The 24,009-nt window shown below is 48.5% G+C and overlaps 1 protein-coding gene across 1 annotated transcript in view; it reads left to right on the top strand.

Annotated features, from left to right (window-relative positions):
* LOC310858233 (girdin-like) overlaps window positions 1-24,009 on the top strand; it is a gene marked incomplete at both ends in the record, with an annotated part of 51,926 nt that overhangs the window by 4,835 nt on the left and 23,082 nt on the right. Inside the window, 13 exons of the mRNA XM_083764341.1 lie at window positions 402-485; window positions 3,854-3,988; window positions 5,595-5,746; window positions 11,575-11,656; window positions 14,334-14,492; window positions 15,770-15,916; window positions 16,668-16,809; window positions 17,396-18,037; window positions 18,129-18,419; window positions 20,307-20,512; window positions 21,377-21,571; window positions 22,788-22,918; window positions 23,625-23,766. Coding sequence (XP_083620467.1) covers window positions 402-485; window positions 3,854-3,988; window positions 5,595-5,746; window positions 11,575-11,656; window positions 14,334-14,492; window positions 15,770-15,916; window positions 16,668-16,809; window positions 17,396-18,037; window positions 18,129-18,419; window positions 20,307-20,512; window positions 21,377-21,571; window positions 22,788-22,918; window positions 23,625-23,766 — 2,508 coding nt within the window. The remainder of the gene's footprint in view (window positions 1-401; window positions 486-3,853; window positions 3,989-5,594; window positions 5,747-11,574; window positions 11,657-14,333; window positions 14,493-15,769; window positions 15,917-16,667; window positions 16,810-17,395; window positions 18,038-18,128; window positions 18,420-20,306; window positions 20,513-21,376; window positions 21,572-22,787; window positions 22,919-23,624; window positions 23,767-24,009) is intronic.

Raw genomic sequence — 24,009 nt, 5'->3', positions numbered from 1 at the left:
GAGATCCTAGCGGTGGGGAGCTCATTTAGAGATCCTAGCGGTGGGAGCTCATTTAGAGATCCTAGCGGTGGGGAGCTCATTTAGAGATCCTAACGGTGGGGAGCTCAGTTAGAGATCCTAGCGGTGGGGAGCTCATTTAGAGATCCTAACGGTGGGGAGCTCATTTAGAGATCCTAGCGGTGGGGAGGTCATTTAGAGATCCTAGCGGTGGGGAGGTCATTTAGAGATCCTAGCGGTGGGGAGCTCATTTAGAGATCCTAGCGGTGGGGAGGTCATTTAGAGATCCTAGCGGTGGGGAGCTCATTTAGAGATCCTAGCGGTGGGGAGCTCATTTAGAGATCCTAGCGGTGGGGAGCTCATTTAGAGATCCTAATCTCACTTCCATATTTTGCTTCATTCAGTGCGAGGAGAAGGAGCTTTACGTGGAGAGGATCCAGACTTTGGACTACGACACCAAGGCTACCATAGCAGCACACATCCAGGAGGTACGTACACATCCAGGACGTATGCATGCGTATGTAGGTCGGGTCTCGGAAGTGGAGAGTGGGGAGTATCCCCGTTACAATGCACTATAGACCCCTGGGAGATGGAGTCTGTCCCCGTTACAATGCACTATAGACCCCTGGGAGATGGAGTCTGTCCCCGTTACAATGCCCTATAGACCCCTGGGAGATGGAGTCTGTCCCCGTTACAATGCCCTATAGACCCCTGGGAGATGGAGTCTGTCCCCGTTACAATGCACTATAGACCTCTGGGAGATGGAGTCTGTCCCCGTTACAATGCACTATAGACCCCTGGGAGATGGAGGCTGTCCCCGTTTCAATGCACTATAGACCTCTGGGAGATGGAGTTTGTCCCCGTTACAATGCACTATAGACCTCTGGGAGATGGAGTCTATCCCCGTTACAATGCGCCATAGACCCCTGGGAGATGGAGTCTATCCCCGTTACAATTCCCTATAGACCCCTGGGAGATGGAGTCTGTCCCCGTTACAATGCCCTATAGACCCCTGGGAGATGGAGTCTGTCCCTGTTACAATGCCCTATAGACCCCTGGGAGATGGAGTCTGTCCCTGTTACAATGCCCTATAGACCTCTGGGAGATGGAGTCTATCCCTGTTACAATGCCCTATAGACCCCTGGGAGATGGAGTCTGTCCCCGTTTCAATGCACTATAGACACCCTGGGAGATGGAGTCTATCCCTGTTACAATGCCCTATAGACCCCTGGGAGATGGAGTCTGTCCCCGTTACAATGCACTATAGACCCCTGGGAGATGGAGTCTGTCCCTGTTACAATGCCTTATAGACCCCTGGGAGATGGAGTCTGTCCCCGTTACAATGCCCTATAGACCCCTGGGAGATGGAGTCTGTCCCTGTTACAATGCACTATAGACCTCTGGGAGATGGAGTCTGTCCCTGTTACAATGCCTTATAGACCCCTGGGAGATGGAGTCTGTCCCCGTTACAATGCCCTATAGACCCCTGGGAGATGGAGTCTGTCCCCGTTACAATGCCCTATAGACCTCTGGGAGATGGAGTCTGTCCCCGTTACAATGCACTATAGACCCCTGGGAGATGGAGTCTGTCCCTGTTACAATGCACTATAGACCTCTGGGAGATGGAGTCTGTCCCCGTTACAATGCACTATAGACCTCTGGGAGATGGAGTCTGTCCCTGTTACAATGCCCTATAGACCCCTGGGAGATGGAGTCTGTCCCCGTTACAATGCACTATAGACCTCTGGGAGATGGAGTCTGTCCCTGTTACAATGCCCTATAGACCTATGGGAGATGGAGTCTGTCCCCGTTACAATTCCCTATAGACCCCTGGGAGATGGAGTCTGTCCCCGTTACAATGCCCTATAGACCCCTGGGAGATGGAGTCTGTCCCTGTTACAATGCCCTATAGACCCCTGGGAGATGGAGTCTGTCCCTGTTACAATGCCCTATAGACCTCTGGGAGATGGAGTCTATCCCTGTTACAATGCCCTATAGACCCCTGGGAGATGGAGTCTGTCCCCGTTTCAATGCACTATAGACACCCTGGGAGATGGAGTCTATCCCCGTTACAATGCCCTATAGACCTCTGGGAGATGGAGTCTGTCCCCGTTACAATGCCCTATAGACCCCTGGGAGATGTAGTCTGTCCCCGTTACAATGCCCTATAGACCCCTGGGAGATGGAGTCTGTCCCCGTTACAATGCACTATAGACCTCTGGGAGATGGAGTCTGTCCCTGTTACAATGCCCTATAGACCCCTGGGAGATGGAGTCTGTCCCTGTTACAATGCCCTATAGACCTCTGGGAGATGGAGTCTGTCCCCGTTACAATGCCCTATAGACCTCTGGGAGATGGAGTCTGTCCCTGTTACAATGCCCTATAGACCTCTGGGAGATGGAGTCTATCCCTGATACAATGCCCTATAGACCCCTGGGAGATGGAGGCTGTCCCTGTTACAATGCACTATAGACCCCTGGGAGATAGAGTCTGTCCCTGTTACAATGCCCTATAGACCCCTGGGAGATGGAGTCTGTCCCCGTTACAATGCCCTATAGACCTCTGGGAGATGGAGTCTGTCCCCGTTACAATTCCCTATAGACCTCTGGGAGATGGAGTCTATCCCTGTTACAATGCCCTATAGACCCCTGGGAGATGGAGTCTGTCCCCGTTACAATGCCCTATAGACCCCTGGGAGATGGAGTCTGTCCCCGTTACAATGCCCTATAGACCTCTGGGAGAGTCTGTCCCCGTTACAATTCCCTATAGACCTCTGGGAGATGGAGTCTATCCCTGTTACAATGCCCTATAGACCCCTGGGAGATGGAGTCTGTCCCCGTTACAATGCCCTATAGACCCCTGGGAGATGGAGTCTATCCCTGTTACAATGCCCCATAGACCCCTGGGAGATGGAGTCTGTCCCCGTTACAATTCCCTATAGACCTCTGGGAGATGGAGTCTGTCCCTGTTACAATGCCCTATAGACCCCTGGGAGATGGAGTCTGTCCCTGTTACAATGCCCTATAGACCTCTGGGAGATGGAGTCTGTCCCTGTTACAATGCCCTATAGACCCCTGGGAGATGGATTGCTGAGGTGGAGCACCACACCTACCATCAGCTCCCAGTATACTTAGCGCACGACTTGCCGCACCCAAGCCGTGCTACTCATACAGAGTTGATCAAACCCTTGAACTTGTGGTCCAAAGGCGAGAGCTCTCTACCCACTGAGCCACCCGGACAGCTCTGATAATGTTCTCTGTCATGTTCTCTTCTGTTCCTCCTCCTACAGGTCAGTCAGGAGATAATGTTCTCTTCTGTTCCTACAGGTCAGTCAGGAGATAATGTTCTCTTCTGTTCCTACAGGTCAGTCAGGAGATAATGTTCTCTTCTGTTCCTACAGGTCAGTCAGGAGATAATGTTCTCTTCTGTTCCTACAGGTCAGTCAGGAGATAATGTTCTCTTCTGTTCCTACAGGTCAGTCAGGAGATAATGTTCTCTTCTGTTCCTACAGGTCAGTCAGGAGATAATGTTCTCTTCTGTTCCTACAGGTCAGTCAGGAGATAATGTTCTCTTCTGTTCCTACAGGTCAGTCAGGAGATAATGTTCTCTTCTGTTCCTACAGGTCAGTCAGGAGATAATGTTCTCTTCTGTTCCTACAGGTCAGTCAGGAGATAATGTTCTCTTCTGTTCCTCCTCCTACAGGTCAGTCAGGAGATAATGTTCTCTTCTGTTCCTACAGGTCAGTCAGGAGATAATGTTCTCTTCTGTTCCTACAGGTCAGTCAGGAGATAATGTTCTCTTCTGTTCCTACAGGTCAGTCAGGAGATAATGTTCTCTTCTGTTCCTCCTCCTACAGGTCAGTCAGGAGAGCGTGTTGGACCTGCAGTGGCTGGAGAGCAACGAACTGGACCCAGATGAACTGGAGGCTGTGGCCAAGAGCATGGCCCTGCAGTTCAGACACCTGCTGGACCTCCGGGACTCCCAGCAAGAGGTACACCATCCTCCCCTCCCCTCCCCTCCCCCTCCTCCCTCCCCCTCCCCTCCCCTCCCCTCCCCTCCACTGTCCCAATAAACTAGCTAGCCTAGCCACCCAGTTTGCTAGCGCTCTGGGAGAACAGAGCGGTTGAATTCTTTGTTTTGATTAGGTGGTGAACGGTGCTGGTTTAACCCACGGCTAGAAGGCTGTTTCAACCAATCAGATTGCTTCCTCGAAACGACCTGTGGTAGAATGTGCTTTATTGAGTAGCAGGGAAAACAGAAGTATATGGAGTCACATGTATTGACCATTACGTCAACAAGGGGTTGCCGGTGGCTCAGAGGGGTAGAGTGGCCGGAAGGTAGCCTCGGAAATCCAGACGCTTTATTTCCAGGGAGATAAAAAAAAAGTCTGCGTCCGAGTCCACTTCAATTCGGCATATAGAGTAGTCTGGGTCCGAGTCCACTTCAATTCGGCATATAGAGTAGTCTGGGTCCGAGTCCACTTCAATTCGGCATATAGAGTATTCTGGGTCCGAGTCCACTTCAATTCGGGATAGAGAGTAGTCTGGGTCCGAGTCCACTTCAATTCGGCATAGAGAGTAGTCTGGGTCCGACTCCACTTCAATTCGGCATAGAGAGTAGCGCAAAAGTCGATCACTCTCTGCTGATTTCTAAACATCAGTTTAGTCAGTTTTAGCCAACAAAAACAGCACTGCATTTTATCCAGTGGTGTAAAATAAGAAAGACACTGATGGATAGTCGAAACGTTTGTCCCCGTTCAAAAATGCAATAAATATTTTGAACTGAAGTCTTGGTGTGTGCGACCCACTACCGTTATTTTATTTGTTTGTTTTGAACGGGTAGCGCCACCTACAGTCAGAGCGCGGTGGTCACATGAATAGTAAAATAAGTAAGTACATTGTCTTAAGTACCTTACCTAAGTACAATTTTGAGGATTTATTTTTTTTACTTCAATGAAGTACTTACATTTTCCAGTAGCCTACTTTTACTTCTACTCCACTACATCTCAGAGGCAAATATTGTACTTTTACTACACTACAATAATTTGATCACTTTATAGTTACTATTACTTTGTAGATTGTTTTAATTATTACAAATCATACATTTACCACTTCAGCCCTACATTTCGGCCATTTGAAAATAGCTGATCAACAAGCTCACAATGCGACCCAATGTGAACTTGTAGATCTGCTATTTGCAAAAGGCACTACAGATTAAATTTAGCTTTGGCTAACTCTGGCCCGTTTACATTGAAGTGAAAACTGACATGTTGATTAATGAGGTTTGTCCACGTCAAAAAAAAAAAACTGCGACAAGGAGCACTTTCTTGATGCCAATACTTTTGTACTTTTACTCACATAAATCTTGAATTCCAGACTTTTATACTTGTAACCGAGTAGTTCTACTTGATACTTTTACCCATTTAGACCTGAGGATTCTACAAATGTTTTTCGAAAATAGCAGATCTACAAGCTCGTAGTGTGGCACTATGAGCTCGTAGATCTGCTATTTTTCAATAGCTAAAGTATAACATGATGCTGAAAACACCAAAAGGTAAAAACAAACAAACTAATTGACAACAAACCTTTTTGTTGCAGACCATAGCCGAGCTGATGCAGGAGAAGGAGGGAGTGGTCAGCCTCAGCCCTGCCTCCATATATGGCTCCTCCCCCGGGCTGCCCCAGCAGCAGCACCTGGCCGTGGAGCTGGCCGACTGCAAGGCCAAGGTCAGACGACTCCGACAGGAGCTGTGAGTACAGTTACAGTTACAGTTACAGTTATAGTTATAGCCGTGGAGCTGGCCGACTGCAAGGCCAAGGTCAGACGACTCCGAAAGGAGCTGTGAGTGCAGTTAGAACAGCTGTGGCTGAAGACCGTTTAACTCAAAGAAAACAAACACCCAGACACTAAATGGTAAATGGTGCATTTATATAGCGCCTTTATCCAAGGCGCTTTACATAGATTGTGCCTCAAGTCACTCATTATTCACACACACACATTTACACACCGATGGCGGCGGAAACCATGCAAGGCACAAACCAGCACATCAGGAGCAATCAGGGGTTCAGTGTCTTGCTCAAGGACACTTCGACACCAACTCTGGGGACGCTAACCCACAGGGTTCGAAACTTGCGTTTGCCATCCAGCCACTCTCTACCGCTGAGCCACCGGTGCAAGGAAAGGAAAGGAAAGGTACTATGTTTACCCAGGGTAACTGGACTAAGGAAAGGAAAGGTACTATGTTTACCCATGGTAACTGGACTAAGGAAAGGAAAGGTACTATGTTTACCCATGGTAACTGGACTAAGGAAAGGAAAGTTACCATATTTACCCAGGGTAACTGGACTAAGGAAAGTGTCGTGTAAATTCAACAAGTACACTCATCTAAACTGGACTAAAATAGACAAAGTAACGAAGAGTATAGACGGTAAACTTTTAGACGGTCGGATGAGGAAAATCACGCAGGCAGAGAGATGAGCTGAATATCCATCGATGTATTTATTTGCAGTAAGTCAGACAAAGACAGAGGGCTTTCCGCGGCCCTTGAGTTGGGCCGCGGAGCCCTAGAGCATACCTGACCAGTACGGGCAGCTGCCCCCACAAGACTAACTCAACATTGTATTTACAGACATATATATAGTTTACATCAAACAGTTGAGTTCTGGGAGGGGTTGGGATTTAACATAAAGATCAACAACGTGCATAGGAATAGCAGATGGCTGCTACGTGTGTTTTGATTCACACCTGAGAGAAGCTTCAAAGGAGTAATGAACAATGCAGAGTACTTGACTGAGTGATTGCTTTCAAACTTGCAGACAGACAGACTAGACAATCAACTTAGAGTTGATTATAGCATGCTATAGTACAGAATTATCGAGTCCAGATACGACATTCCCCCCTTGACCATTACCATGATGATGGTCACATAAAAATATGGAACAATAATTCTATTACACCCCCCTTGACCCAATCACATGTACTATACTAAACATTAGGAAAGAAACAACAGAACGTTCCACTTTAAAAGTTCCCAAAAAATAATTCCAGGCATCATGCATAATATATGAAAATTTACATTTGCACTTCACAATTAACTGACATTTAAACACACCACAACTTTGTCTTACCCTGTGTTTCAGTTTTAAACACACAAGCTTTTTCAGACACGCTCAATAATCCATTTATATTTTGAAACTATTTCCCTTCAAAAGTTTGATCTTGATGACAGCACGCTGCAATTACATTATCCCAGTACCCACCTTTAAGGGCCTGGGTAAATGACGAATCGACCTATGCTACTACTGTTTACTCACTCACGTCCAAAGGTCCAAGTTATCTCGATATTAACAGCAAAATCTCGCACATCGCTGGCAACTAACTGCCTTTTCATAGTTGACTATATTCGCACACTAAATTTCATACGAGAAAACCATAATTAGCTCTATTAATACCAAGACGAATTACGTACTGACGCGTATTGATAGGACCGCTATCGTCCGCCTGACACAGCCACATCAATTGTTTTAATAAAGCTTACCATTATTTAATCATTTCCAAGACCCTATAGGCTCTTTAATCAACTTTCTAACTAATTTAAACTTCGACAAAACACACATCCAACACATGCCTACATTATATGTTGAATAAACTTACGTTACACAAACGTTTTGAATACAGATAGATTGTTGAATCTCTTCCATCTGTTATAAATGAACTATTCTAGTGTCGCAAAACATTGTCTCTTAACTTTGTTTAATATCTATTATTCGTTTGAGAAAAAGTCAATCTACCGTAAAAAACACAGTCACTGCTCAAAAATGAAGCGATAAACCAATATCAATGCTACTCTTTCACCAAAATTACTTTTAGCCCCATACTAGGCCTACAGACCGAGTAAGGTTAATAGATTTAACTATTCTGACCACCATTTTCGCTCTGGTTACTTTAGCCCACAATTCGACACAGTACTTATTCATACTGTATTTTAAATCTTCTCAAATATAATTCCCCTTTTACACATGTGACGTACCTGAAGGCATTCGTGGTCAAACTGAGGAACTGCATCTTGTATGAAGAAACCTTGTTGCAATGTTTTTTCCGCGCACTGCCACTCACTTGTGTGTCCATTGTCCTTCGTCCCATCCAACACACAGTCACACTCCCCCCTTCCAGACATTATGAATATGAAATATCACAATGACTGGAAAGAAAAATAAACGCAACACCGTGAGCTTGCAGATCTGCTGTTTGAAGAATGAAGAATGAATGAAAAACGTTTTCTCCGCTCGCGATCGCTGATGAGATGAATCGCGCCGTGCCGTCCTCTCGCCGCATGCCGTCATGAAAGCTCTCGGCCGCCGCTTGGTCGGAGACCCCCCTCGGTGGAAGACTCACTCGTTGAAGGGCCCTTGTAGAACGCCTCCCTCCTCGCCGCTGCTTGCTTGCCGTGAAGAGACGCATCCGCCCGTCGCTTGTAGTGTCGCCTTCCCCGGTCGGATCGCCGCCGCTTCCCGCCGATTTGTGGAGATCCGCAGGTCGCCCGTCGTTGCTCTGTAGAGGCGCTTTCTCCCGCTGCTGCATGGCGTGTCTGGAGAGCCGCTCCCTTCGCTACGTCGCCGTCCATGTCGGAGAGCACCGCACGTGCTGTTGGTCCCCGCATCCCTTTGTTCCGCCGACCGCCGTTCGCCGAAAAAAATAAAATTCAACTCAACGCCAAATTGTCCAAATTGTCCAGTGGTCCACGGTTCGTTTTACCTGGAATGGAAAACCATCCCAAAAGCAGTTTTTTCAGGCTCCAACTTGTCGTGTAAATTCAACAAGTACACTCATCTAAACTGGACTAAAATAGACAAAGTAACGAAGAGTATAGACGGTAAACTTTTAGACGGTCGGATGAGGAAAATCACGCAGGCAGAGAGATGAGCTGAATATCCATCGATGTATTTATTTGCAGTAAGTCAGACAAAGACAGAGGGCTTTCCGCGGCCCTTGAGTTGGGCCGCGGAGCCCTAGAGCATACCTGACCAGTACGGGCAGCTGCCCCCACAAGACTAACTCAACATTGTATTTACAGACATATATATAGTTTACATCAAACAGTTGAGTTCTGGGAGGGGTTGGGATTTAACATAAAGATCAACAACGTGCATAGGAATAGCAGATGGCTGCTACGTGTGTTTTGATTCACACCTGAGAGAAGCTTCAAAGGAGTAATGAACAATGCAGAGTACTTGACTGAGTGATTGCTTTCAAACTTGCAGACAGACAGACTAGACAATCAACTTAGAGTTGATTATAGCATGCTATAGTACAGAATTATCGAGTCCAGATACGACAAAAGGAAAGGTACTATGTTTACCCAGGGTAACTGGACTAAGGAAAGGAAAGGTACTATGTTTACCCAGGGTAACTGGACTAAGGAAAGGAAAGGTACTATGTTTACCCAGGGTAACTGGACTAAGGAAAGGAAAGGTACTATGTTTACCCAGGGTAACTGGACTAAGGAAAGGAAAGGTACTATGTTTACCCAGGGTAACTGGACTAAGGAAAGGAAAGGTACTATGTTTACCCAGGGTAACTGGACTAAGGAAAGGAAAGGTACTATGTGTGTACCCAGGGTAACTGGACTAAGGAAAGGAAAGGTACTATGTTTACCCAGGGTAACTGGACTAAGGAAAGGAAAGGTACTATGTGTACCCAGGGTAACTGGACTAAGGAAAGGAAAGGTACTATGTTTACCCAGGGTAACTGGACTAAGGAAAGGAAAGGTACTATGTTTACCCAGGGTAACTGGACTAAGCTCAACAACTTGTTTACAGCCAGGCCCTGCTCATAGAACATTTCATGGTAGAGGTTCAATGCCTTGCTCAAGGGCACTTCAGCGGTGGTCATTGTAACGTGCCGGTCCGGGGATACGAACTATAGCGACCTTCCGATATCAAGACCGCTCCGCAAACCGTTCGTCCACCGCTGCCTCTAGTGAGTGAGTGAATGCGTGTGCGCTGCGAAGAGCCGTGCGTGGGAGGTTGTTATAGAGGAGAGAGAACGGGCTGTAATAATAGCCGGATGATACTCCACGGATAAGAGATGGCCAGAGGGAGGTTGGCCTACATTGGTTCTGTTCTGCTCACAGATCCATGGCCGTGCAGCAGCAGAGGCAGCGCTGCCTTTGACCCACATTGGGCTCTGCCTTTCTATAGCGCTCCAACGACTGTCTGTCACCGACGACACCGCTGGCTGGCAGAACGCTGATCTCGGGCACTTTAAACACTTAAATGCCTACGTGTTGGCCCGGGGTCCCCCAGGGCTCTGTCCTCGCTCCCCCTCCCCTTTTCCCTCAGATACAGTGTTTACAACACACATCACTGTGTCAAAATATTTGTTCTACGAGCTCAATTTAGGCATTTAGCAGACGCTCTTAATCCAGAGTGATTTACCAGTGTGCGTGCACAGACATTCAGAGGGCAGGTGTTCAAGTGAAAAACCGGCCGGTTGCCTTAATAGTGTGAGATTTATAGATTTTGGAGCCTAAATAATATTAGAAGCTTTTTTATCAAGAATTGAATTGATCAATGTCACCATGGTCCACATAGTGTACAGTCTACACTGTACAAAAATAAAATAAAAAATATAATCCCTCTGCACATTCATTTTGTCCAGAGGGAAAAGGGCAGGGGGTCCTTTTATAGTGTCTATATGTGCACGCCACTGTGATTTATCTGTGATCCATCTAGGATAATCAGTAAACTAAGATCTAACATCCTCTAACCATAGAATGTGACCCAATCATCAGTAAACTAAGATCTAACATCCTCTAACCATAGAATGTCATCACATACCTGCAGCCTGCAAGGCTGTCTAGGCTATGGTAAGTGCTATACGCCGGACTATTTAGCCCGGAAATAGTGGCTATACTAGGAGTGGCTTCATGTAGCTGTGTATGTGTGTGTGTGTGTGTGTGTGTGTGTGTGTGTGTGTGTGTGTGTGTGTGTGTGTGTGTGCGCGCGCGCGCGTAGATCATGTACAGTGTATATATATTTAAAAGTACTGTACACACATACCTATTTTTCTCTCTCTCTCTCTCTCTCTCTCTCTCTCTCTCTCTCTCTCTCTCTCTCTCTCTCTCTCTCTCTCTCTCTCTCTCTCTCTCTCTCTCTCTCTCTCTCTCTCTCTCTCTCTCTCTCTCTCTCTCTCTCTCTCTCTCTCTCTCTCTCTCTCTCTCCCCCCCTCCCTCCCTCTCTCTCTCCCTCCCTCCCTCCCTCTCCCTCTCTACCTCCCTCTCTCCCTCCCTCTACCTCCCTCCCTCTCTACCTCTCCCTCTCCCTCCCTCCCTCTCTACCTCCCTCTCTACCTCCTCTCTCTCTCTCTCTCTCTCTCCCCTCCCTCCCTCCCTCTCTACCTCCCTCTCTACCTCCCTCTCTCTCTCTCTCTCTCTCCCCCTCCCTCCCTCTCTAACCTCCCTCCCTCTCTACCTCCCTCTCTACCTCCCTCTCTCTCTCTCTCTCTCTCCCCCTCCCTCCCTCTCCCTCCCTCCCTCCCTCTCTCCCTCCCTCTCCCTCCCTCCCTCCCTCCCTCCAGCGAGGAGAAGAGTGAGCAGGTGTCAGATGTCAGACATGAGGTGGAGAACCTGGAAGCTGAGCTGAAGAGGATCCAGCAGGAGGTCTGTGGATCTGTTCACTGACCTTTGACCCTCTGAGACACAGCTAGGGGGCGACAGTGGGCCGTTTAGCTATTTGTTATAGCTATAAAGTATAACATAATGCTTAACCCATTTTGGGCCGGGAACCCCTTTTGGTGTTAGCATCATGTTGTGCTTTAGCTATTTAAAAAATAGCAGACCTACAAGCTCATAGCGGTGGCGCGCTATGAGCTTGTAGGTCTGCTATTTTTTTTAAATCGAAGAGCGACTGACATAGAAGACATTTTTAGAATCTGATCTCAGGTCAGAATGGGTTAAAACACCAAAATGGTTTGTGTCCATGTAACATGATAGAGGCATGATGCTCCTGACACTGTAAAGGGTTTGGGTCCATGTAACATGCTAGAGGCATGATGCTCCTGACACTGTAAAGGGTTTGGGTCCATGTAACATGCTAGAGGCATGTTGTTATAGACACTGTAAAGGGTTTGGGTCCATGTAACATGATAGAGGCATGTTGTTATAGACACTGTAAAGGGTTTGGGTCCATGTAACATGCTAGAGGCATGATGTTATAGACACTGTAAAGGGTTTGGGTCCATGTAACATGATAGAGGCATGATGCTCCTGACACTGTAAAGGGTTTGGGTCCATGTAACATGATAGAGGCATGTTGTTATAGACACTGTAAAGGGTTTGGGTCCATGTAACATGATAGAGGCATGTTGTTATAGACACTGTAAAGGGTTTGGGTCCATGTAACATGATAGAGGCATGTTGTTATAGACACTGTAAAGGGTTTGGGTCCATGTAACATGCTAGAGGCATGATGTTATAGACACTGTAAAGGGTTTGGGTCCATGTAACATGATAGAGGCATGTTGTTATAGACACTGTAAAGGGTTTGGGTCCATGTAACATGATAGAGGCATGTTGTTATAGACACTGTAAAGGGTTTGGGTCCATGTAACATGATAGAGGCATGTTGTTATAGACACTGTAAAGGGTTTGGGTCCATGTAACATGCTAGAGGCATGATGCTCCTGACACTGTAAAGGGTTTGGGTCCATGTAACATGATAGAGGCATGATGCTCCTGACACTGTAAAGGGTTTGGGTCCATGTAACATGATAGAGGCATGATGCGCCTGACACTGTAAAGGGTTTGGGTCCATGTAACATGATAGAGGCATGTTGTTATAGACACTGTAAAGGGTTTGGGTCCATGTAACATGATAGAGGCATGATGTTATAGACACTGTAAAGGGTTTGGGTCCATGTAACATGATAGAGGCATGTTGTTATAGACACTGTAAAGGGTTTGGGTCCATGTAACATGATATAGGCATGATGTTACAGACACTGTAAAGGGTTTGGGTCCATGTAACATGCTAGAGGCATGTTATAGACACTGTAAAGGGTTTGGGTCCATGTAACATGATAGAGGCATGTTATAGACACTGTAAAGGGTTTGGGTCCATGTAACATGATAGAGGCATGTTGTTATAGACACTGTAAAGGGTTTGGGTCCATGTAACATGCTAGAGGCGTGATGTTATAGACACTGTAAAGGGTTTGGGTCCATGTAACATGATAGAGGCATGTTGTTATAGACACTGTAAAGGGTTTGGGTCCATGTAACATGATAGAGGCATGATGTTATAGACACTGTAAAGGGTTTGGGTCCATGTAACATGATAGAGGCATGTTGTTATAGACACTGTAAAGGGTTTGGGTCCATGTAACATGATAGAGGCATGATGTTATAGACACTGTAAAGGGTTTGGGTCCATGTAACATGATAGAGGCATGTTGTTATAGACACTGTAAAGGGTTTGGGTCCATGTAACATGATAGAGGCATGATGTTACAGACACTGTAAAGGGTTTGGGTCCATGTAACATGATAGAGGCATGATGTTATAGACACTGTAAAGGGTTTGGGTCCATGTAACATGATAGAGGCATGATGTTATAGACACTGTAAAGGGTTTGGGTCCATGTAACATGATAGAGGCATGTTGTTATAGACACTGTAAAGGGTTTGGGTCCATGTAACATGATAGAGGCATGATGTTATAGACACTGTAAAGGGTTTGGGTCCATGTAACATGCTAGAGGCATGATGTTACAGACACTGTAAAGGGTTTGGGTCCATGTAACATGCTAGAGGCATGATGTTACAGACACTGTAAAGGGTTTGGGTCCATGTAACATGCTAGAGGCATGATGTTACAGACACTGTAAAGGGTTTGGGTCCATGTAACATGATAGAGGCATGATGTTACAGACACTGTAAAGGGTTTGGGTCCATGTAACATGATAGAGGCGTGATGTTATAGACACTGTAAAGGGTTTGGGTCCATGTAACATGATAGATGCGTGATGTTACAGACACTGTAAAGGGTTTGGGTCCATGTAACATGCTAGAGGCATGATGTTACAGACACTGTAAAGGGTTTGGGTCCATGTAACATGATAGAGGCATGATGCTCCAGACACTGTAAAGGGTTTGGGTCCATGTAACATGATAGAGGCGTGATGTTACAGACACTGTAAAGGGTTTGGGTCCATGTAACATGATAGAGGCATGATGTTATAGACACTGTAAAGGGTTTGGGTCCATGTAACATGCTAGAGGCATGATGTTACACACACTGTAAAGTGAAGCCTTTCATCTCCCTGTCTCTTCACCAACAGAACTCGGGGCTGCAGGTGGAGGCCCGCGCGTCGCGCACCTACCGCGACGAGCTGGACGCCCTGCGGGAGAGAGCCATCCGTGCGGACAAGCTGGAGAGCGAGGTGGGACGCTACCGGGAGAGGCTGCACAACATGGAGCTGTACAGAGCCAAAGTAGAGGTAAAAACTACCTCATGCACAACATGGAGCTGTTCAGAGCCAAAGTAGAGGTAAAAACTACCTCATGCACAACATGGAGCTGTACAGAGCCAAAGTAGAGGTAAAACAACTACCTCATGCACAACATGGAGCTGTACAGAGCCAAAGTAGAGGTAAAAACTACCTCATGCACAACATGGAGCTGTACAGAGCCAAAGTAGAGGTAAAAACGACCTCATACACAACATAAGGATTAGTGACGTCTCTATTAGGCATGTGGAAAATAATCGATACGTATCGATACATCGATTATGACGTGCGCGATGCGAGTGAATCGGTTCATTCACTGTGTATCGGTAAAATTGACGGGTGAAATCTCGATGCATCGTTCGCGGAGTGCTTGCATCGGTAAAATCCGTGGTTGCACCGTTTTTTCATGGTAAATTTCACCCTATCCTGTGTTTCCGAGGCGCATTCAACGTACCATCAGAAAAGGAAGAAGAAAAAAAGGTCTCTCGCAGCGCACACACAGGGCGTGTTCTGCAGGGTGTACTGCTTGCGTTTAAAGTCGTTTACAACCGTTTCAAAACTTTCCCCTGCTGTTCTCTGGGATAGAAGCCTTATTTATTTTCTGCAGCAAGACGGTGTCGCACGCCTAAAATTGCAGATCCACAAGCTCACAGTGGGGCGAGACGCGTTGTGAGCTTGTACATCTGCTATGTATTTATAATGTTAATAATACATGCAGGCCAGGGTCTTCAATGTTTTTCAGGTCAAGCCAAGGACCACTTAGCTGAGAGTGAGAGATCAAGCAGGGACCCCACTATACATAGGCAATTATATTATAAAACTGTTGCAGATTAAACTAGACATAGACTTGTTTGACAGCACTACAAGTGTGTGTGATAACCGGGTGTGTGTGTGTGTGTGTGTGTGTGTGTGTGTGTGTGATAACCGGGTGTGTGTGTGTCTCTCTCTCTCTCTCTCTCTCCCAGGAGTTGAAGGAGGATAACCGGGTGTGTGTGTGTGTGTGTGTGTGTGTGTGTGTGTGTGTGTGTGTGTGTGTGTGTGTGTGTGTGTGTGTGTGTGTGTGTGTGTGTGTGTGTGTGTGTGTGTGTGTGTGTGTGTGTGTGATAACCGTGTGTGTGTGTGTGTGTGTGTGTGTGTGTGTGTGTGTGTGTGTGTGTGTGTGTGTGTGTGTGATAACCGGGTGTGTGTGTGTGATAACCGGGTGTGTGTGTGTGTGTGTGTGTGTGTGTGTTATAACGGGTGTGTGTGTGTGTCTCTCTCTCTCCCAGGAGCTGAAGGAGGATAACCGGGTGCTCCAGGAGACCAAAGAGGTTCTTGAAGACCAGCTGGAAGGATGGAGGTCTCGCTCTGACAAACTGCACCAGCTGGAGAAGACCATGTTGATGCTGAAGGCCCGCCTCCACGACATGGAACAGGTCGGAACAGGAGTCCCTTAGAAAGAGGGCACTTTTGGACAAGATCTGCAAAAATAGCTGATATACAAGCTCTCAACGCGTCGCACTGCGGCGCGTTGAGAGCTTGTAGATCTGCTATTTTCGGGGCGCAACCCAGCACTCTTTAGCTAGTGGAGATGCGGTGTGTAACGACATTGGATTTAGAAACAAATTTGTTCAACGCAAAATGCTGCGTTTAAGTTCAAGGAGACTTCGGAAATAAAGCAATTCTCCTGAACACTGCCTTCCTTCCGGTACGGTACGGCATGGCATGGAAAGGAGAGGAGAGGCATTTTACATTTCTTTCACCATGTAGTAAACGCTGCATTCGTGGTCTGGAGAGGGCAGTTGTTTTACAGGCGTATGTGTGCACGTCATAGATAGGTTGACAAAAATATGTTACCATAGCCCCGTTTCTAAAACAGCAAAATTACCCTTTTGTGAATAGGCCGGTGCTCATTCACAAAACCCACATTCTGGACGGGATTCCCCTTTTGGTGTTTTAAGCATCATGTTTCCCTTTAGCTGTTGAGAAATAGCAGATCTACAAGCTACGAGCTTACAGATCTGCTATTTTTTTATTTATTTTTTTAAATGTGGTCGCAAATCTTTGAATGTAGGGTGACGTTTGTGTTTGTGTTTGTGTGCGTGTGCGTGTGCGTGTGCGTGTGCGTGTGCATGTGCGTGTGCATGTGCGTGTGTGTGTGTGTGTGTGTGTGTGTGTCCTCCCTAGGAGAAGGAGGTGGATCGGAGACGCAGCGAGGAGCTGCAGGAGGAGAACCTGGCGCTCTGCCTGGCTCAGAGGAGGACCATGGAGGAGTCCCAGCACCTGGGCTGGGAACTGGAGCAGATCTCCAAGACCACAGACACACAGGGTACAGTCAGACAGCACGTGGGCTGGGAGCTAGCTAGAGCAGATCTACAAGACCACAGACACACAGGGTACAGGCTGGGAGCTGGAGCAGATATCCAAGACCACAGCCACACAGGGTACAGTCAGACAGCACCTGGGCTGGGAGCTAGCTAGAGCAGATCTACAAGACCACAGACACACAGGGTACAGGCTGGGAGCTGGAGCAGATCTCCAAGACCACAGACACACAGGGTACAGTCAGACAGCACATGGGCTGGGAGCTAGCTAGAGCAGATCTACAAGACCACAGGCTAAGCTACGATGACTAAAACAGATTTGTCAACAAATAAGAACTAAACTAAAATGTAAGTGGAGAAGAGAGAAGAGAGAAGTTCCATGTCTTTTAGTTCTACTGGAGTATCATTATACTGTAAGTAAAAGTATCAATATTGCAATGTAGTTTGGTGATGATTGTCCTGCATGTCTGTGTGTAGGTCAGTCTGAGCGAGGGTGGTGACATATTGTCCTGTGTGTAGGTCAGTCTGAGCGAGGGTGGTGTGACATATTGTCCTGTGTGTGTGTGTGTGTGTGTGTGTGTGTGTGTGTAGGTCAGTCTCTCAGCGAAGAGGTGAGCGACAGGACACTGAGTCGCCTCCTCAGGCTGGAGAAAGAGAACCAGAGGCTGCTGTCGACCATCGAGGACCTGAGAGCCACGTCCAACAGCAGCAGCAGCAGCCCCCAACACAGGCACCATCACTACCACGACCCGGTCCCTCACAGCAGCCCCCAACACAGCCACCACCACCACGAGCACCACGGATCCACCTCGGATAACAGCAGCCCCCAACACAGAGCAACGTCCAAGGATAGCAGCCCCCAGCACAGAGGCTGCACGTCCAAGGATAGCAGCCCCCAGCACAGAGGCTGCACGTCCAAGGATAGCAGCCCCCAGCACAGAGGCTGCACGTCCAAGGATAGCAGCCCCCAGCACAGAGGCTGCACGTCCAAGGATAGCAGCCCCCAGCACAGCCACCACCATCACCACGACCACAGCCACGACGGCCCTCGGGTCGCCTGTTGCCTGCGTTCGTTAGCGGCGCCGACGCAACCCTCGGGCTTGGCCCAAACCCGCTGCTCGCATTCAGAAGACGGCGGCGCGTCTACAGCGGCAGCGACGCCGCGGCACATGATGAACGGCCACCACCACCGGCGACCGCCGCCGTCAGAGGACTCCTCCCTGAGCACGGAGGGTGACGGTGCCCTCCCCCCCGGGGAGGGGGAGGGGGAGGGGGGGGGAGGGGGAGGGGGAGGAGGACCCAGAGCTTCAGGATCTGGAGAAAGGACAGCGAGAGGAAGGGAGAGGCGGAGAGCATCCCAAGGAGATGACCTCCTCCTCTGACCTGGATGTGTTGGACCACACCGCCCACAACGGTCATCATCACGTCTCTGGCTCCTCCCCTGGCTCCTCCCCTGGCTCTCGGAGCGGCGCCCCCCACCACCACCGGGACAGCTGCGTCCTGGGCCTGTCGGGGCGCTCCTGCTACCCCAGCAAACACGCCGAGCGGCTGGAGGCCAAGGTCAGGACGCTGGACACGGAGAACCAGCGGCTGCAGGCTTCTCTGGACAACACTGGTAAGTTCTGTTGTCTGTCATTCTCTGGACCAGTGGCGTGCACAGATAGACACTAGAGGGTGCTAGAGCACCCCCTGCCCTTTTGGCAATGTGCTAAAAAAAATCATTTATTTCTTAATTAGTGTGTGGACCATGCGGTGACATTGATCAAATCTTGATAAAAAACGCTCCTACTATATTATTTAGGCCCCCACAATCTAAAGTGTTGTTTCTATGTCAGTGGTTCTTCGATTAAAAAAAAATAGCAGACCTACAAGCTCGTAGCGCGCCACTCGGTGGCGCGCTATGAGCTTGTAGATCTGCTATTTTTCAATAGCTAAAGCACCAAAATGGGTTCCCGCCCCAAAATGCGCTGCACAAGGTGCCCTTTTTTTCACTTGAGCACCTGCCCCTCTAAATGTCTGTGCACGCCACTGCTCTGGACAACACCGGTAATTTCATGAAACATGCGTAAGCTAAGAACATAACAGTGGAATATCTATATAATGAAACTATACATATAAACTATGCTATTCTATACATAATTATGTACTATGACGTGCTATGACTACATACAATGCAATTATAGTGCTGTCTACATAACATGTTATAAGTCTGTATCAAATGCTATCTAAGTCTACAGAAATGCTATCTAAGGGGGTGGGGTGATGATGGAGTCTGAAAAGGTGGGTTTTCAGACTATGGCGGAAGATTGGGAGTGAGGCTGCAGTTCTGACTGCAATGGGAAGTGCATTCCACTGTATTGTTTTCCTTTAGCATAATCGTCATGATCATTACCCATGTTAAAAATGTTCATAATATATTTTCAAACATTTTCAAAAATAGTTTTAATGTTGTTTTACGCCTTTGTTTTCCTCCATTGCTCTGTAAAGCACTTTGAGCTGCATGTCATGTCATGAAAGGTGCTATACAAATAAAGTTCAACTCTGAGAGTGTACGAATGGAACCAAATGGACATCCTCAATCTAGGATGTGCTAGAGTTATTCACGTTTTAAGATTTTCGGTTTCGTCGGCTAAAATGGGGGGGGATTATTTGATGACGTCCCACCGGAAAAATTACATTCAATGTTGCGCAACCGACGCTCCCAGCACTGCAAAAAGCATGGAATACGGATGTGTATATTAGCGGAAACTCCTGTTAAACTTTCCGGTAAACTCCCGAATTGTACCATCACACCCGTATATTACCGTATATTAACTGTATATATGTCCTTGCCGCTCAGGGTGTTAACCCATTCTGACCTGAGATCAGATTAAAAAAATGTCAGTCGTTTTTCGATTCTTCAAAAATAGCAGACCTACAAGCTCATAGCGCGCCACCGAGTGGCGCGCTATGAGCTTGTAGATCTGCTATTTTTCAATAGCTAACGCATAACATAATGTAAACATAGTACCTTTCCTTTCCTTAGTCCAGTTACCCTGGGTAAACATAGTACCTTTCCTTTCCTTAGTCCAGTTACCCTGGGTAAACATGGTACCTTTCCTTTCCTTAGTCCAGTTACCCTGGGTAAACATAGTACCTTTCCTTTCCTTAGTCCAGTTACCCTGGGTAAACATGGTACCTTTCCTTTCCTTAGTCCAGTTACCCTGGGTAAACATAGTACCTTTCCTTTCCTTAGTCCAGTTACCCTGTGTAAACATAGTACCTTTCCTTTCCTTAGTCCAGTTACCCTGGGTAAACATGGTACCTTTCATTTCCTTAGTCCAGTTACCCTGGGTAAACATAGTACCTTTCCTTTCCTTAGTCCAGTTACCCTGGGTAAACATAGTACCTTTCCTTTCCTTAGTCCAGTTACCCTGGGTAAACATAGTACCTTTCCTTTCCTTAGTCCAGTTACCCTGGGTAAACATGGTACCTTTGCTCTCCTCTGCTCTCCCCCCGTCAGGTCGGAAGCTCCAGCGGCTGGAGGCCGAGGTCCAGGACCTGGAGACGGAGAACCAGAGCCTGCAGGCTGCCCTGGAGGAGCTGAGGATCAGCGCCCGGCGCCTGGAGCAGCTGGAGGGAGAGAAGAGGAGCCTGGAGCAGGAGAGTCTGGGTCTGGAGAGAGACAAGAGGCGCCTGGAGAAGGACAACCGCCGCCTCCGTCAGCAGGTCAGTCAGTGTCCTGGGTCTGGAGAGGTCAGTCAGTGTCCTGGGTCTGGAGAGGTCAGTCTGTGTGGTGGTGGACGGTTAGAGTCTGGGTCTGGAGAGGTCAGTCAGTCAGAGACCTTTTCCACCGGTTGGTTCCCAATGGGAACCGGTTCAGTTCTTTTCCACCGCTTGGTTCCCAATGGGAACCGGTTCAGTTCTTCTTGGTTCTTAGTCCATGAGCCAGAGCTCCAAAATTGCAACGTTAATTATGAATTGAGTGTGCAAAAATATTAGATTGTTATCACCATGAAACTTCCCCAATTGAGTATGTACACAAAAGACAATGATTTGTTGTATTACAAATTGCAAATGAGGCATTATGTAGGAAAATAGGCAAAATAATAGAAACTATGAAAAAGCTACTACTGTGGAAGTGTTTTCATGTATTAATTTACTTCCCATTGGGAACCAACCGGTGGAAAAGAACTGAACCGGTTCCCACTGGGAACCAACCGGTGGAAAATAACTGAACCGGTTCCCATTGGGAACCAACCGGTGGAAAAGAACTGAACCGGTTCCCATTGGGAACCAACCGGTGGAAAAGAACTGAACCGGTTCCCACTGGGAACCAACCGGTGGAAAAGAACTGAACCGGTTCCCACTGGGAACCAACCGGTGGAAAGGGGGTCTCAGTGTGGTGGGTGATCGGGGTTTGGAGTACGGCTTTAAGCAACTAGTCGGCTATTCAACTAGTCGACTAGTAAATCCACTAGTCGACCTTGTTAACTTGACTAGTTGATAAGCCTCAAGATCAGCTAGATTATAGTTATATATAGTCAGCAATGTACACAGTTTTTAAATGTACAACTATTATTAACTCTACAGGCTGAGATCCAGGAGGCCACTCTGGACGGCAGCAACGTCCGTATGGGCGCGCTGGAGAGGGAGCTCCGCCTCCTGGGGAAGGAGGCGGAGGGGCTGAGGGAGACGGCCGAGAGGGTCAAAGGCCTGGAGAGGGACAACCGGGAGAGGGCCAAGCAGGCCGCCATCGACCACGGCACCCTGGCCACCCTGAGAGAGGTGAGACCCTGGCCACCCTGAGAGAGGTGAGACCCTGGTCACCCTGAGAGAGGTGAGACCCTGGCCACCCTGAGAGAGGTGAGACCCTGGCCACCCTTAGAGAGGTGAGACCCTGGCCACCCTGAGAGAGGTGAGACCCTGGCCACCCTGAGAGAGGTGAGACCCTGGCCACCCTTAGAGAGGTGAGACCCTGGTCACCCTTAGAGAGGTGAGACCCTGGCCACCCTTAGAGAGGTGAGACCCTGGCCACCCTTAGAGAGGTGAGACCCTGGTCACCCTTAGAGAGGTGAGACCCTGGTCACCCTTAGAGAGGTGAGACCCTGGTCACCCTGAGAGAGGTGAGACCCTGGTCACCCTTAGAGAGGTGAGACCCTGGCCACCCTTAGAGAGGTGAGACCCTGGCCACCCTTAGAGAGGTGAGACCCTGGCCACCCTTAGAGAGGTGAGACCCTGGCCACCCTTAGAGAGGTGAGACCCTGGCCACCCTTAGAGAGGTGAGACCCTGGTCACCCTTAGAGAGGTGAGACCCTGGTCACCCTTAGAGAGGTGAGACCCTGGCCACCCTTAGAGAGGTGAGACCCTGGCCACCCTTAGAGAGGTGAGACCCTGGCCACCCTTAGAGAGGTGAGACCCTGGTCACCCTTAGAGAGGTGAGACCCTGGTCACCCTTAGAGAGGTGAGACCCTGGCCACCCTTAGAGAGGTGAGACCCTGGCCACCCTTAGAGAGGTGAGACCCTGGTCACCCTGAGAGAGGTGAGCCTTATTTGGACATGTAGGAGCTGGTCAACGACAAGCTAACTGTCTGTATGACCTTATTTGGACGTACAGGAGCTGGTCAATGTGAAGCTAACTGTCTGTATGACCTTATTTGGACGTGTAGGAGCTGGTCTTTCCCCGTTTCCAGACCTAAGCGCAAAACCGTTTTGCGCTGCGGACAGAAGAAGCTGTCCGCAGCTTATTTTCAGAGTTTTTAGACAGCTGGTGGATGGAAAAGAAGCTCCACCTCCGCGGACGACTGCCGCGGAGAAGAGCGTTTCCGGGAATCTGGCTGTTGCGGCAGTCGTCCGCGGAAGTGGAGCTTCTTTTCCATCCACCAGCTGTCTAAAAACCCGTTTTTTCGGCTGTCCGCAGCCGAAAACGTGCGCAGCTCTTTTGATAGTGTGGCAGTACCCAATGAGAATCTAACTGCCTGTATGACCTTATTTGGACGTACAGGAGCTGGTCAACGAGAAGCTAAAGAGCCAGCAGAGAGACAACCAGCTGGAGAGGCTCGCCCACGAGCTGGAGATGAAGGACGTTGACCAGGAGCACCAACCACTGGCTGACCAGGAGTCACCGGACAACAGGTACTCGCACTCAGCACTCCATGGGCACAAGCAGTGGCAGCTCCGCCACATGGGGCAGCAGAGACGGCACACTCTCTGCCTCGTCTTCGGGCGGGCATGCCACGTTGTGGGAACCCTCCGACCACCAGTACGTGGGTCCGTATGTCCTCCAGGCTGGATCACCAGAGGAAACAACGTTCTTAGTCTTGCAGTGTTGCTTGGTGTTAAAGCGCTCTCTGTAGTTGTTCTCATGTGCCTGGATGTCGACCCGTTGCTATTTTCCGGGGTTTGTCCGACAGCGGACGGACATACCGCTGGAAGGCTGCCGGGTCTATATTGCCTCTCTTCCCAGTAAGCTGTTCCTTGGAGAGGGTTAGGGTCAGGGTTCATGGGAGAGGGTCAGGGTTAGGTAGAAGATAGCGTTGACTGTTGGTAGATTCCACTGGTGAATAGAGCCTTCTTGTATTCAAGTTACTCTACATAGAACACACAGTTGCAAATGCATCCATGCACCTACAGTACTACATTGACGATGGTAGTTAGTTACAACGGAGCAGTTTAACGTCATGCCCAGGACGCTCGCACGCTGGCACGCACGCACGCACACACGCACGCACACACACACACACGCACGCACACACACACACACACACACACACACACACACGCACACACAGGAATGTGTATCATTGTTGTTAGCCTATGAACCCGGTGTTGTTCCATCTAGCAGGTTCAAGATGCTGGAGTCAGAGCTGGAGGCGTGTCTAAAGAGGTCCCTGCAGATCAAACAGGACAAGATGGCTGCCCTGGAGGCCCGCCTCCAAGAGATGACCGCCCTGAACCAGCGGCTGCGTGAGGAGCTGAAGGCCGTAAGTTTACACCCTGTCCGGTGGTCGAGGAGCGGCATGTTCACTGTCTCCTGAGGCAGTGAAGGAAGCTGATGACGAGGCTCAGTTCGGGGCTCTCCCCAGGTTGGCAGAGGGAGAGTATAGCGCCCAGGATTTACAGCTTTTAGGCACCGGGTGAAATGATCAATTGGTTTCAAACTTTCAGTTTAAATGAATAGCACACAATGCGTTCCCAGTTTCAGGGCAGACCCTGGGTTTGGACAC

Source organism: Protomyctophum parallelum (assembly GCF_964188405.1).
Source record: "Protomyctophum parallelum genome assembly, chromosome: 5".
In the NCBI taxonomy this organism is placed as follows: Eukaryota; Metazoa; Chordata; class Actinopteri; order Myctophiformes; family Myctophidae; genus Protomyctophum; species Protomyctophum parallelum.
Note: the sequence above shows the minus strand (reverse complement) of the source record. Positions and strands in the feature narration are given on the sequence as shown.